This window comes from Scomber japonicus, chromosome 14, assembly GCF_027409825.1.
Source record: "Scomber japonicus isolate fScoJap1 chromosome 14, fScoJap1.pri, whole genome shotgun sequence".
Lineage (NCBI taxonomy): Eukaryota > Metazoa > Chordata > Actinopteri > Scombriformes > Scombridae > Scomber > Scomber japonicus.
The window spans coordinates 27,584,045-27,597,050 of NC_070591.1; the positions used below are offsets into that span (position 1 = coordinate 27,584,045).

Below are 13,006 nucleotides of genomic sequence, written 5' to 3' on the forward strand. Positions count from 1 at the left end.
GCTAACTAGCAGCTAACAAGCTCAGTAGCTCGGTCGCTAGCAGGAAAATAATTCAGAAGGCATATTTGTACCAAAGCCTCCTGTCTGAAAACCATTCTTGTTTTTTGAGCAGTTTATACTCTGACAGGATTAAAGTAAATGTTGATGGTGAAATACAGCTAAAAAGCTATAATAGCTTCCTCCATTTTGGACTCTTCCTAACTCCAAGATCAACACTTTCATGACCACTTGCTTGATTTTGGCATTTTAAATGCTGGTGTGACCAGGCCTGTATAGCTCCACAATAATAGACACATATTTACAGAAAAAAAACAACTTTAAACTGGGCATGTGTTTCAGTTGTTGTTGTTTTTTCAGGCTTGCCACACTAGAGAAAGCACAGATGTTCCTAATGATTCTTTATTTTGTCTTTTTATGTAACAGTACCTACAGTTACATGTCTGCTACCATCTAACCACAGTTAACAGTGATTCCTGATTCCAGTCATTTTTGCCAAAGAGTTTTCAAGTTGAACTGGCACTGTGGAAAAGTTCACTCTCACTGTTGCAGAGATCTGAGGTTTGATGCTGGTAGTGATACCTTTGGCTCGGTGACCTGCATTAAAAGCTCAGGTCTGGAAGCCAAGGAAATAGAAACTGAATAGCCTACTGTAGCATGCTTTACCCAGCCTATGGCTTTACCACATCATGGGAATAATGTGCTGTGGTAATGGAAAAACATTACTGTGGGTTTTGTATACAGATCACTGTGTGTGTGTGTGTGTGTGTGTGTGTGTGTGTGTGTGTGTGTGTGTGTGTGTGTGTGTGTGTGTGTGTGTGTGTGTGTGTGTGTGTGTGTGTGTGTGTGTTTCTTTCCCATCCCTTTCAGACGTGTGTTTGTGTGTGTGTTTGTGTGTGTGTGTGTGTGTGTGTTTTATGACCTGCCATTGCAGAACCAAGTGTCTGAGGTGTTAGCTGCTTCAGAAGGAGGCAACGACTCCTGGCCCTTTGATATGGAGGACAGACAGAGACAAGCTCTGCAACACATACATACACACACACACACACACACACACACACACACACACACACAACCCCCATCCCTCTTTATAAAGGAGACATGTAAATTTAAAATTAAATTTAGACTTTATAGTAGTTGTTTCACTGCACAGTACAGTCTTGCTGAATGATTAATCTAAACTAGGAATTTGCTGCAACAGACAATTAAAACCCATGTATGGGACATAATGTATATTCCATATGATTGGCAAAAACTGCTAAATTAGTTCAAAACATATGGAAATTTTTTTGAGTTATTTTATTTTACTGGCAGAAAACATATAATAACAGGTATCCACTATTTATTAAGCAAGAAGAAGACTTACTGTGCTTTAATACATACCGTACTTTTAAAAGTTTTTATTTCCACTTTAAATATTTGAATTTAGTTTTAGATCAGGTAGAATTCAAATAAACCTGTTTTTTGGTATGGGAGCGAAATTAGTGCAGATTCACATCAGATTAGTGGAGGCTCCTCTTCTTCCCAGAGTTGTGAACCACAGTGGAGCCATTGTCTTGGACAGGAAGAGCAAATCTAATTTAACCCTATCCCACCCTGCAACACCCCCCATCCCTCCCCAACCCCCCTCCAACCCTCCTCTCTGCCAGCATCACCACCACCACCCAAATACCTCCAGACTAATTGGGTCTGAAATCAAACTCCACTCACCCTCGCTGGACCTCCGGCACGGTGACAGCGTCAGGGCTGGAGCAGAGGGATCACTTTATATATATATACAGAGAGAGAGAGTGAGAGAGCACAGAGGGATTTAGATTGGACCTCAGGCTTTTTTAGAAATGTGATTGAGAACACAAACAGGAATCCTCAAACTCAGAATAAAGTTGTGAATCTAGGAAAAGTTGTAAAAAGCAAATGTGACTTTGGCCTTTGCTTTAAATTTTCAGTAATTCTAAATACTGTACTCTCAAGCTGGCACGGTGACACATAAGTACAAAATGACTAGGCTTCTATAAATACATAATTTATGTGGGAAAATCTGTTTGACCCACCATTCTGAAGTAATGCTGAACACTCGGGCTCTGCTGACTCGCCCATATTTTCCAGGCCATCGTCAGTGAACCGTTATCAACCAACTCGCCCCAAATAACCTACTTTGCTTTACTGCACAACCATCAAGAAAAAAAAAAAAAAACAGCTTTTGCAGAATATGCCATTCATGTGTCCTTTGCCCCAGTTCATTCATTTACAGTGGATGACGCAGATGAATGGAAGCGAACGACCCAAGCAAGCTGAAGGACACTCATTAAACAGACCTCGTCCTATTTTAGCACAATGCTCACTCGACCAATAAACCACTGTCACATGTCAGTCACTCTGAGCAGAAAAGACTAAAAACACAGGAACTGGATTTGATTTGCAGCACTAACTTTTACTTCTGGAAGCCCCCCCCCTTCCTGTTTCTACTTTCTACTTTCTACTTTCTCAATCTTTTCCTCAGAAGGAGGCGTGGGAAATGAGATTCTAATGATTTGGTAGTTGGCGTGAAATAAAGTCACGTCTGCTGTCTGCAGGCTGGGTGAAAACACTGTGTTCTTTGCATTCTGCGGAGCCAGGCCGTGAGACTGCGATGTGTTTTAGAGATAAAGTACAATGCTCAGTGTGGGTATTTAACAAATAGCGTGAAGCGGTTGGCCTCATTATGCATCCTCTGTTACTGTGAAAAAGTTGTATCACAGTATTCTAACTAATTCTAGATCTATATCACAGTCGCAGGTCAGTCAGCATATTCTCAGTAACCTTCACACAGCACGTGTAACCAGGTTATAGTCGGGGCCTTCTCCAGCAGGCTGGTTTCTTAACTGTCATGTAAATGATAAACCTGGCTGCTGTAATCAAGGTAAGAGATTAGAGAAACCTGATTTCCCCCCAGCTAGATTTCTGAAAACACTGACTTCTCCTTCATGTATGCTGTGCTTTTTTTCTACTTTTAAAAGTATGCACATGCATGACCAAAGGCTGCAGACACAGAAAGCACAGAGCAGCGACTGGATGAAGGGAGGGATCATTACACAGAACAACTTGTCCTAGTATTTAAAATAATCCGTTCCAAAGTCAGACAAAAACAGAAAGTAACACGAAGTCCATTTCACTACTGAACATTTGACCAACCAAAAAGAAAACAAAACAAAAAGGAAAGTCAAAATTAGCATCTTCTGTCACAGATGCAGTTCAAGCCAGTAAGTCATGTTCCCAAAATAAGGCCAGTGTAGAGGAGAAATACTAGAGGTTACTAATCTACTGCATGTGTACATGGATTTACTTTAATCTGGTTACTTAACTACATGTAAACACACAGATGGAGTACCAAAGAGGATAGTTAACATAGAGGCACAACACTTTATTTCAGTTGTTTTTACATCTTCTAATCTTACAAAGTTGGACCTCATAAGATGTGTGTTTGAGGGCTATCAGACATAATTAAATAGATTTTTACTTTATAATAAATTATGACATGAATGCAATTTACAGTATGAGAGGATTTACTATGAGATGTTTATCAAGGCTTCAGTGGAGGCACACATAATGCACTGTGGAAACTATTGTCCCCATGGGGATGATAAAAATAATCTATATTCCATGTCTGGAAGGGGCTATAAACTTGCACCCACCCGGGGGGTCTAAGCCAAACAAATACAGTAGTGAGTTGTGGGTCACAGAGCAATGCTTTTTATTGTATCATCTCAAATGCAAACAATCCTTTTTTTTTTAATCTGCAGAGAACAAACATGCAAACAACCTGATTTGACTAATATAAGCTTCCAGTTCCTCTTACCTGGTTTCTATTCAGATTTGCACATTTACACTAACAGAAGATCCTGTGTTGGCTCCCTGTTGAGGCAGCCATTGACTCGTGTTTGATCCATTGACTACAGCAGTCAGTCACACACTTGGCTTTATTACAAATGCAGCCACGGTGAGGTCAGACCACCGGTGTTATTCTTTAACCATTATTTTTATGCTAATTCTCCCTCTGTGTTGTTGTTGTTGTCGTCGTTGTCGTCGTCGCATTTGGTCTCCACGCTCCCTGTTTCCCATCAGCCTCAAGGGGGGAAGTGAGGGCTATAAAGCGTGTGTTTTTATTTCACACCTCTCCGTCTCTCGCACCTACACTTCCTGAACTCTCACGTCTCCTCTCTCTCTCTCTCTCTCTCTCTCTCTCTCAGACTCTCTGATGCTGCAAGATGAGGAAAGCGAGTCTCTTTGAGCTCATGAGAAGATTGATGTTGTGGTTGTTTTTTTTTGCTGTAGTCTGGTGAAAACTTTGTGTCAAGTGTCATATTTTTCCACAATTGAGAGTTTTATTGTCAGATCTGCCAAGGTGCACTTTTAATCTGAATGACATGTGTTTTTAGAAGCATCATCTGATCACAGAGTAAATCCAGGACATGCAGATGTTTGGACAGACTGTCTTTGTCCTGGCTGTTTAGAATAAAGACAAGACTGTTGGACGGGGCAGGTGTAAGCAGTGGTCTGAGCGCAGGTTACAGCCTACAGGTGGGATGGGTGTAGCTGTTTTAAGGGGGGTGGTGGTGGTGGTGGTGGGGGGGGGGTTTCCAGCTCAGACCTCTCAGATGTGGGTGGCTGACCAGAGGAATGAACTCACATTACAGTAATCACGATGACACCAGCAGCAGCGAATGGAAGATTGTGTGTGTGTGAGTGGGGGTGGGGGGGTGGGGGTCTGGTTGGCGTTGTGGTTTTCTCTCATTCATTTCACTGTCCTGAGAGCCCGCCTAAAAAACCCACACACTCACTCACTCATTCCTCCTCCGCTCAATGGGACATCTGACACCCCACCAGCGGCCAGCACCCCCATCCCCCCCCACCCCCCCAGCTGCAAAGGCTCAGCGAGGATTTAGTGAACAGCCAAAGTCTTTTAACTCTCTCTTAATTCAATTCAGCGCCTTTAATGGCACAACTGCTGATCAGACACAATGTGGCTGCAGCCGTGTGTGAAATGCAAATGATTGACACCTTTTTGTTTTGTTTTTTTACTATTCACAAAAATATAATCATAGATATTTGAGATCATGTCAATCAAACAAAGTTGAGAAGTTTCAGTGGTACTAACATTTTTTGTTTTTTTTAAACCAAATCAGTCAGAGTTGCATTGAAATGAACATGAACACACTCACTATATTCTACATAATGTCTGCTTACACACTCTGATAAGCAGGGCTGTAAATGAGGAAGTTTATCAGTTTTACTGCATGTGAGACAGAATATAATGAGCTTTCTTCTATTGTCTGGTTTGAAATTAGATCCATGCTGTACTTAAAGGAGAAGTTCAGAGTTTTCAAGTCTACTCTCAGGCCCAAATCATTTGCTGTGATCATTCCTCCTGTCTGTACTGACTGTGAAAAGATCCATTAACACCAGTGCTGTGAAAGTGATGAGTGGCAAAATCCACAGTCCTCGTTAAAAGGGGAGTTAACATGCTTTCTGAAGTTCAGCTGCAGCAAACACAAGGCTTTAACAGTCCCAGTTAAACAGATAGAGTTGGTATTCTCCAAAAGTTGCTGTCTTTTAGATATAAATGTATGTTCTGTACTGTATGATCAAAATGTCTAATACATTAACAAAAGGAATATATATAGAATTAGATAAATGAAAGGTAATGTAGTCATCAGTGTACTGAGGTCAAAATGGGTCCTCTGGGCACAGAACCAGCCCCAATCCTCCTTAACCCCCCCATAGCAGAATATAGCACACTGATCATGTAGTGATACCTGGAATCGAGGTGACACAAAAATGCCTACAGCTGCTAACATCCCATAATAATCCTCCATGACCTGTCCATCAGAAGCACCATGGCAACAGAGGATTAATACTAACTTAATATGTTTTTTGTTTTCCTGCAGCTGTTTCACCATCATCTGATAATTATTTATATCTTTGCAGCTATGTATAGTCACTTTGTGTTTCCATCCAATATTCTCCATCTATAATCCATCTACACTGAGAAATCAGAAAAAGAAAGGTTGTCTTTGTTTTCGTTTTCATTTACATGACTTTTTTGAGTACTCATAAGTACCCATAATGCACTGCTATGGATTAGTATGAAGTATGGAATTAGGACGCAGCTTTTTATTCCAGCCCCAAAGTCTTTACTCTGTCAGAAGTTTCTCTTTTACTGTGGCTGTTTGGATTTTGTAGCCAATTAAGAAGTAACCGCTTCCATCAGGTTGACATTTAAAGACTTGAAAATAAAAAGGGCAAAACAAAGATCTTAGTCCAGTTTTTAGAGAAACTCCTCAGAAGCTCAGAATGGTGCAACTGTTCTACTGTTTCCACAAGTGGCACAAGGTTAAGTTTTTCCTTCACACTCCTGCCCTGCCCAGCTCAAATGTACTATACGAGTGCCAGTGGATGCCAACTGCATACACACATATAAACACACACACACACACACACACACACACACACACACACACACACACAAACACACAAACACACACACACACAGAGAAAGCAGCCTCACCCCATCTTACCCAAACCCATTCATTCACCAACTGGCACCGATATTGTCATTTGCAGGGACGAGGATTGACCAGCATTAACTTTCAATGCAAACAAAACCCACAAAGGTCAGCTCTCCTGCCAACACACACACACACACACACACACACACACACACACACACACACACACACACACACTCACACATCCCCAACACACATGGCAGTAACAGCATGAAAGACAATCCCCTTGAGAAACGGAGTATTTTGCGCCAAAAGCTCAAGGAGGGAAATCGCGTTAAGTGATGTGTAAAACCTCCGTAAAAAAGTAGATAAATTGAATGCAGCTAAAATTTCCTATTATGTCCCTTAATGTTTAGGGGAGGGGGGGTGTAAAGGCTTGACATCAGAGGCCGGGCTGTCCCAGAGAAAAGCAGCTTCTTCGTAAAGAAAGGAATTTGTCATTCAAGCTCCTAAACTCTTAAATCTCCTCTAATACTGTACAATCAGCAGCCTGTAATGTTCACAGAGCGGCTCTCTCTCTCCACTCAGACTTCAGGCTCTGCTCCGATTTTACGCCTCCTCTCTGAAGAGGAAAAACAATCTGGGTTCCCAACCATGTATGTGTGTGTGTTTGTGTGTGTGTGTGTGTGTTGTATACTGTATGTGTGCTGATGAGGGTCTGTATACCTCCACCTTCCCTTCCTCCCTCTCTTCTCATAGTGGTAATGTTTTGGCTAGTAGCTCTGAAAGCCTTTTGAAGTAACTAGTGTTATCTTGGCGTCAGCTGTGGCGAGGATGGTCAAGGTGGGAGAACAACACACTCTCGCACATACACACACACACACACACAACCTCTTACTCTTTGGGTGGACAACTGGAGCCGTTAAACGAAGTCATAAGTTGTGTTTTCCCTGTGTTTGAAGTGTGTGTCTTTGCACTCACACCTCCTCCTACTTCACCATATACAACTGTCTGCGAGAGCATGGGCTCGTGACAGGCTTGTTTGTGAATATATATGTGTTTGTGTGTGTGTGTGTTATGGTGACACATCCACTCTTCACGGAAGACTAGAAATAGCACGTTTTTCTGTTTTTACTTCTCATTTGAGTGTTTATTGGTAGTCACCACATGTGAAGAAAGTCAACATGATCATCACATTCAGATATGCAGGCAATCCATTCATCCATCCATTCATTAGCAAGTAAACAGGAAGTTACAGTAAGAGCAACGTTAGCAGTTTAAAGTGTTTGTGTGTTTGTGTGTGTGTGTGTGTGTGTGTGTGTGTGTGTGTGTGTGTGTGTGTGTGTGTGTGTGTGTGTGTGTGTGTGTGTGTGTGTGTGTGTGTGTGCGCGTGTGTGCGTGCTCATATTGGTGCAACGTGTTGAAGCAGAATATTTTTGAATCCACTCATACACACCCTGATGGTGGTTGGTTATATGAGTTATAGTTTTGTTTCCCAGAAGGCCTTCCAAACCCAGAGAGTACACACACATGCGTGCACACTCACTCACTCACTCACTAAGTATGGAACATGCTGTCAGCTCTGCATCATTCAAACATTCAAACTGTTGGAGGAAGACTTACAGAGACAAATAATGTGACGGTAGAAAATTGGAGGAAATGTTTTCACACAGGTGGTCATCATATTTCCCCACAGTCACTTGTCATATTTTTAATCTTGTATATTTATTAAAAATGTGATAATTCTGCAGTTTCAAGAGGTTTTTTCCCTCCTGTTTTTTGGACTTGCAGCGCAGTGACAGGCCCATTTTTTCCTTTGATTGCAAACACGTCCGATTTTTACAAATACGCCACTGTTCAGCTGTGGAAACTGACTTATTTAGAATTATTTATATCAATTTGAGTTTTAGCGAGGCTTTTGGATTTAATTATTTTGGATACAGGAACACACACCGCTACGAGTAATGGTTTTTCCCCTCATGCCACGGCAGCACACGATATTCCGAGCATAGGGTCTCCACGTCATGAACATGTGCTGTTGTAGAAGCCCGTGTTAGAAGGCTGTGTTTACATTTCAGAGGAAATCTGGCTGTCATAATCATATTGTTAAAAGGAAGTCAGGTTTTTCCCTCACATGATTTTTAAGAAATCATGTTGGTACAGACAAGCCAGCCAGCAAGGATTTACATGTAAACACATTTCTTAACCCAAGTTACTTTTTCACTTCTTACACTTAGCAATAGCTTGTGCACTAACCAGACACTCAGTTTAACAATAACTTTTTGTGACTCCACTGTCCTAGTGATTACAGCTCTCTTCTCAACCAGTAACCATCATAATACTCCAAGTGAAGTGATTAATGCTAAAATCCCCCAAATATCTACAGCCAGTTGACCCAAGTTCAAATTTAACTGTCTTAAGTGGAGATTTACATACAGTAGCACGAGATTAATATAAGTTGTACAAACCCAGGGTGGCCGCGGGTCCTTAAAAAGTCTTAAAAAGTCGTAAATCAATTTTCATGAAAATAAGGCCTTAAAAAGTATTAAATTGTCTTAAATTCAGATTGCTTGGGTCTTAAATATTTGAGTCTCGTCGCCGCGAAAATGCGGGCAATCTGTTTTGTTAGGTCGAATATTTTTTTCTCCGGTGCTGCGTTGTCTATGGTTAGGTCAGAGCGTAGTCTACTGCGCAGCTCGTATTGCGCAGCTCTTGATGGCGTAGGGTAAAGCATCTACAGGTGGGCCTAATTCAGCACTGATAGCCACTCGACTTAAACATGGGGAAATGCAAGTTCAATCACAAATGGCTAGACAGGAATGAATACTCTTGGTTACGATCGGTGCCTGGCAGTGTCAGGGCCTGAATTTCAGCGCGGGATTGCGGGTATTGCGCACAATTTAATTGATTCCCGCAAATCCAACACTTATAATGCGGGAAATTCCCGCACACATTTACAGCGATGTATTAATGTTCAACCAACGTCTGCAGCGGGCCGGAACCGCTGTGTCCGACTGTCTGACAGTGTGACAGAGAGCAGCTGATAAACTAGTTACAGATAAAAAATCAGCTGATGTTACACAACATCAATTTTAAGTCACTCAGAGGTTCCTCATTCAACAGACCTGAAGAGAGAGAGAAAGAGTGAGGCATTCAACAAAAAACATGACGCTACTGAAGCTGAATATCACTACTTAACTGTATAATACTATATAACTTGTAATTACTATAAAATATAGTTCAGATAATAAGTTCACTATATAAAATACACTCACTGGCTTCCAATCTAATTAAATCCAATACAGCAGCTCTGCTATAAATTCTACATTTATGAAGTTTATTCATTTTTTGACAAGAAGGTGAAAATTCAGCTTTATGTTCATTATTGAGAGATTAGGGTGCGTTATATTGAAAGGTGTTCCTAATATTTTGTCCACCCCATTAACATACATGAGGAGTCACACCACCACCACTTAGTACAGCCGCAGTAATTTAATTCAGGACAGTGATGACATTTTTGTGATCTTTTCGCATGACACACATTTAGCCGATGTTCTTAAACTCAACCGTCATTTGTCATTTTACCATACTGTCAGTGTGTTTACTTGGAAATATTACTGTATTTCCATCGTACGTTTGGTCTTAAATTTCATTTAGAAGTGGTATTAAAAGGTCTTAAAAAGTCTTAAATTTAACTTGTTTATACCTGTATACACCCTGAAACCAGTTCTTGTTACAAAACATTCAACCAGTATGTCAGGTATAGCATAGGTAGCTGAACCAACGCCAAATGTTACATTAGCTTCCAAATATATGATTTAAGAGTGAAGAGATTTTTTTTTTAAAGATCAATATATCTGACCTGAGACTTAATAAACTGTGTTTATAAAGATGAAATTACTTTTGAAAGAATGAAAAAATACCTCAAATCATGAACGTTACATTATGTATATCAAACATTAGACTAGCTAAATATCTAATTGTCAGTTAAGTTAGCGCACAACGGCTATTACGCGCTCATTCTAAACAGCATTTGAAAAACACATTTCTCCATATATGCATCTATAGATAAAACAAAGTCATACCTTCATTCATGAATATCAAGATTAAAATATCACAGTAGCTACAGAGTTACACATGACTAGAGTCTGAACTAGCTAGGACATTCCTGAAGATTTAACCAGATTTAGTAAATCGCTAGCTTAAATAAGCTAGCTAACAGAGGTGGATTTACAAACCCAATCCCGCACTATGCGGGATTGGGTTTCCTTCTCAGAAAGCTTTTGTTTTGACTTTTGAAAACGTACAACTTAGCTGTTTTTTCAGGTCAGTAGTATCCCTGACCTTTTACCTCATAATGAGCTTGCGCATGACCTCAGATCCCATGGCAAACGTCCTCTAGTCATTCCTAAAGGTGGAACCACTATTAGTGAAACCAGTTGGCCAGCTGACATAGTGGCTTCACGACTCAGGACTGGCACCACAAGTCATGAAAATGAGCCAAGGGGGGGAAACGTGTTAGTCACATGCACCAAGGCTGCTTGTGATTTGGACAAAGATGATTTATGATCTGTCAACATGTTGTTCATTCATATTCTAGCTGTGTTCATTCACCCTTGCTTATATTAATCATGTTTCTATGTCTTAAAATATAACACTATGTACAGATTGTTGTGTATAAATGTGTGTTCACTGTTCTCAGATGTGGCAGGTGTGTCCGTGTGTCCTCCGGTAGCTCTGGACTTGGGCGTGGGGATCCTGTGTCGGCTGTTTGAGCTATGGCAGCAGGTACCAGCGGGTGTCCTCGCTCTGACAGAGTGGCTGCTGGGAGAGGACGAAGGAAACGAGGAGGCAGGTGCAGACGAAGCCTCCAGTCTGGTGAGAATCTGCCACGTTTACTCTGTCGTTTGTCATTCGGGATCAGACTAACTCCAGTGTCCAGGAATGTGTCTTCATGAGCTCGCAGCAGATACATCGTCACAACTTGTATTACAATTTGGTACAAGAACATCACAAACAGTACATAGGAACAGAGGGGGATATTTCCAAGGAAGTAGACTATATATACTGTGGGGGAATTCCATCAAATGAAACTCATGATGAATGATGTTTTACTTTTGTAGGCCACAGGTCACCAATTATTTCTGTTCTACTGATGACTTTACACACACTTTTTAACAGCTGTGAGGCATCATAAGGCATGACCTAACCAAATTAAGCCGTAAATTATGACATGCTTTTGGCCCGTCGCTGAAATATCTTCATTCAGTTATTTACTTGTCACACACAGCATTACTGGTGACAAAGCATGTTGAAAAGTCCAGGGTACTATTTTCTTAAAGCTGCAACAATCAATACTTTTATATGAACTATGTCAACTAACTTTTTATGTAATGTGAAAGTTGTTCCTTAAAGTGCGTTTCGGAGAGTTTTAGAGTCACTCATTGTTTTGGTTTTATGGTCCATAACTGTCATGCTCTGGTTGACTCTATGAGCTCTCATCTACCTAGTTTCCAGCAGCTGTTTGCTAACATGTTAACCACATCAACTAAGATGATAGTAAAAAAACATGAATGAATACTGCTTTATATCGAAATCCAGTAAACTGACTATTTTGCTCATCACCAGGATGAAGAGGACTTCCTGTTCGAGAAGGGCGATCTGAACCTGTGGGCCGAGCCTGTCCAGTGGGTGAAGCTGCTTCACAGTCACCTCAGCTCCCTCATCCTAGCCTACAAGCAGACCCACGACTCAAAAACTACAGAGACAGACCAGCTCCACCAGATCCACACACTGTCCACCCAAGCTAAAGCTAAAGCCCTTATCTCCCAGCAGGCCCTGGACTCCCTCCCTGCCCTCCCCCAGTTCTCCTGCACCATGGAGCACGCCCGGCTGGTGTTGCGACACCAAAAAGCCGATCTGGCTCTGGATGTGCTGCAGAGGCTCAGGTAGAGGTCAGCGGGCTTTTTGGTTCAGGTAGCACCAATTGTTTCAAGTAAGAGCTCCTCATATTTCAATAAAGGAAAAAGTTATCAGATAAATGAAAAAGTTCAGTGAACCAACACAGACTGGCTTTGTGGTCAAGTCTTTTTATTATCACGCTAAGGGAATGAAGGAATGAACTGGGGTTTTTTTACTCTGTACTCGCCTTTACTGTAAGTCTTATAATGTTACACTCATTGATCCAGATGTATTTTAATTTGTATGTCTTTTGAATTAAATATTATGTCTGAAATGATCTCCTTTTGATTCCAGTCTGCTATTTTTCCTGCAAGAAAGGGCATTATTGTGTCACACAGTCATCTCAGTGTATAGTAATATTAACAGTAGTATATGATGGTTGACCTGGCAGCACCACAGTCTAGAGAAATGCAGCTCATTGTAAAAACAAAACAAAAAACGTAACAATAATTCAGCCGGAGCTTGTGCAAAACAACACTTGATGCTCTGTTCTCTTATCAGTGGGAATGTGTCACACGACAAACTTCAACAGTGTCAGCATTGAAGCGCCCGGGCCGCTCCGT

At 41.2% G+C, this 13,006-nt stretch overlaps 1 protein-coding gene across 1 annotated transcript in view; it reads left to right on the forward strand.

Annotated features, from left to right (window-relative positions):
• thada (THADA armadillo repeat containing) overlaps positions 1 to 12,721 on the forward strand; it is a 98,785-nt gene extending 86,064 nt beyond the window's left edge. Inside the window, exons 37-38 of the mRNA XM_053332555.1 lie at positions 11,185 to 11,360; positions 12,111 to 12,721. Of these exons, the coding sequence (XP_053188530.1) occupies positions 11,185 to 11,360; positions 12,111 to 12,434 (500 nt within the window). The 3' untranslated portion in view covers positions 12,435 to 12,721. The remainder of the gene's footprint in view (positions 1 to 11,184; positions 11,361 to 12,110) is intronic.
• The last annotated feature ends 285 nt before the right edge of the window (positions 12,722 to 13,006 follow it).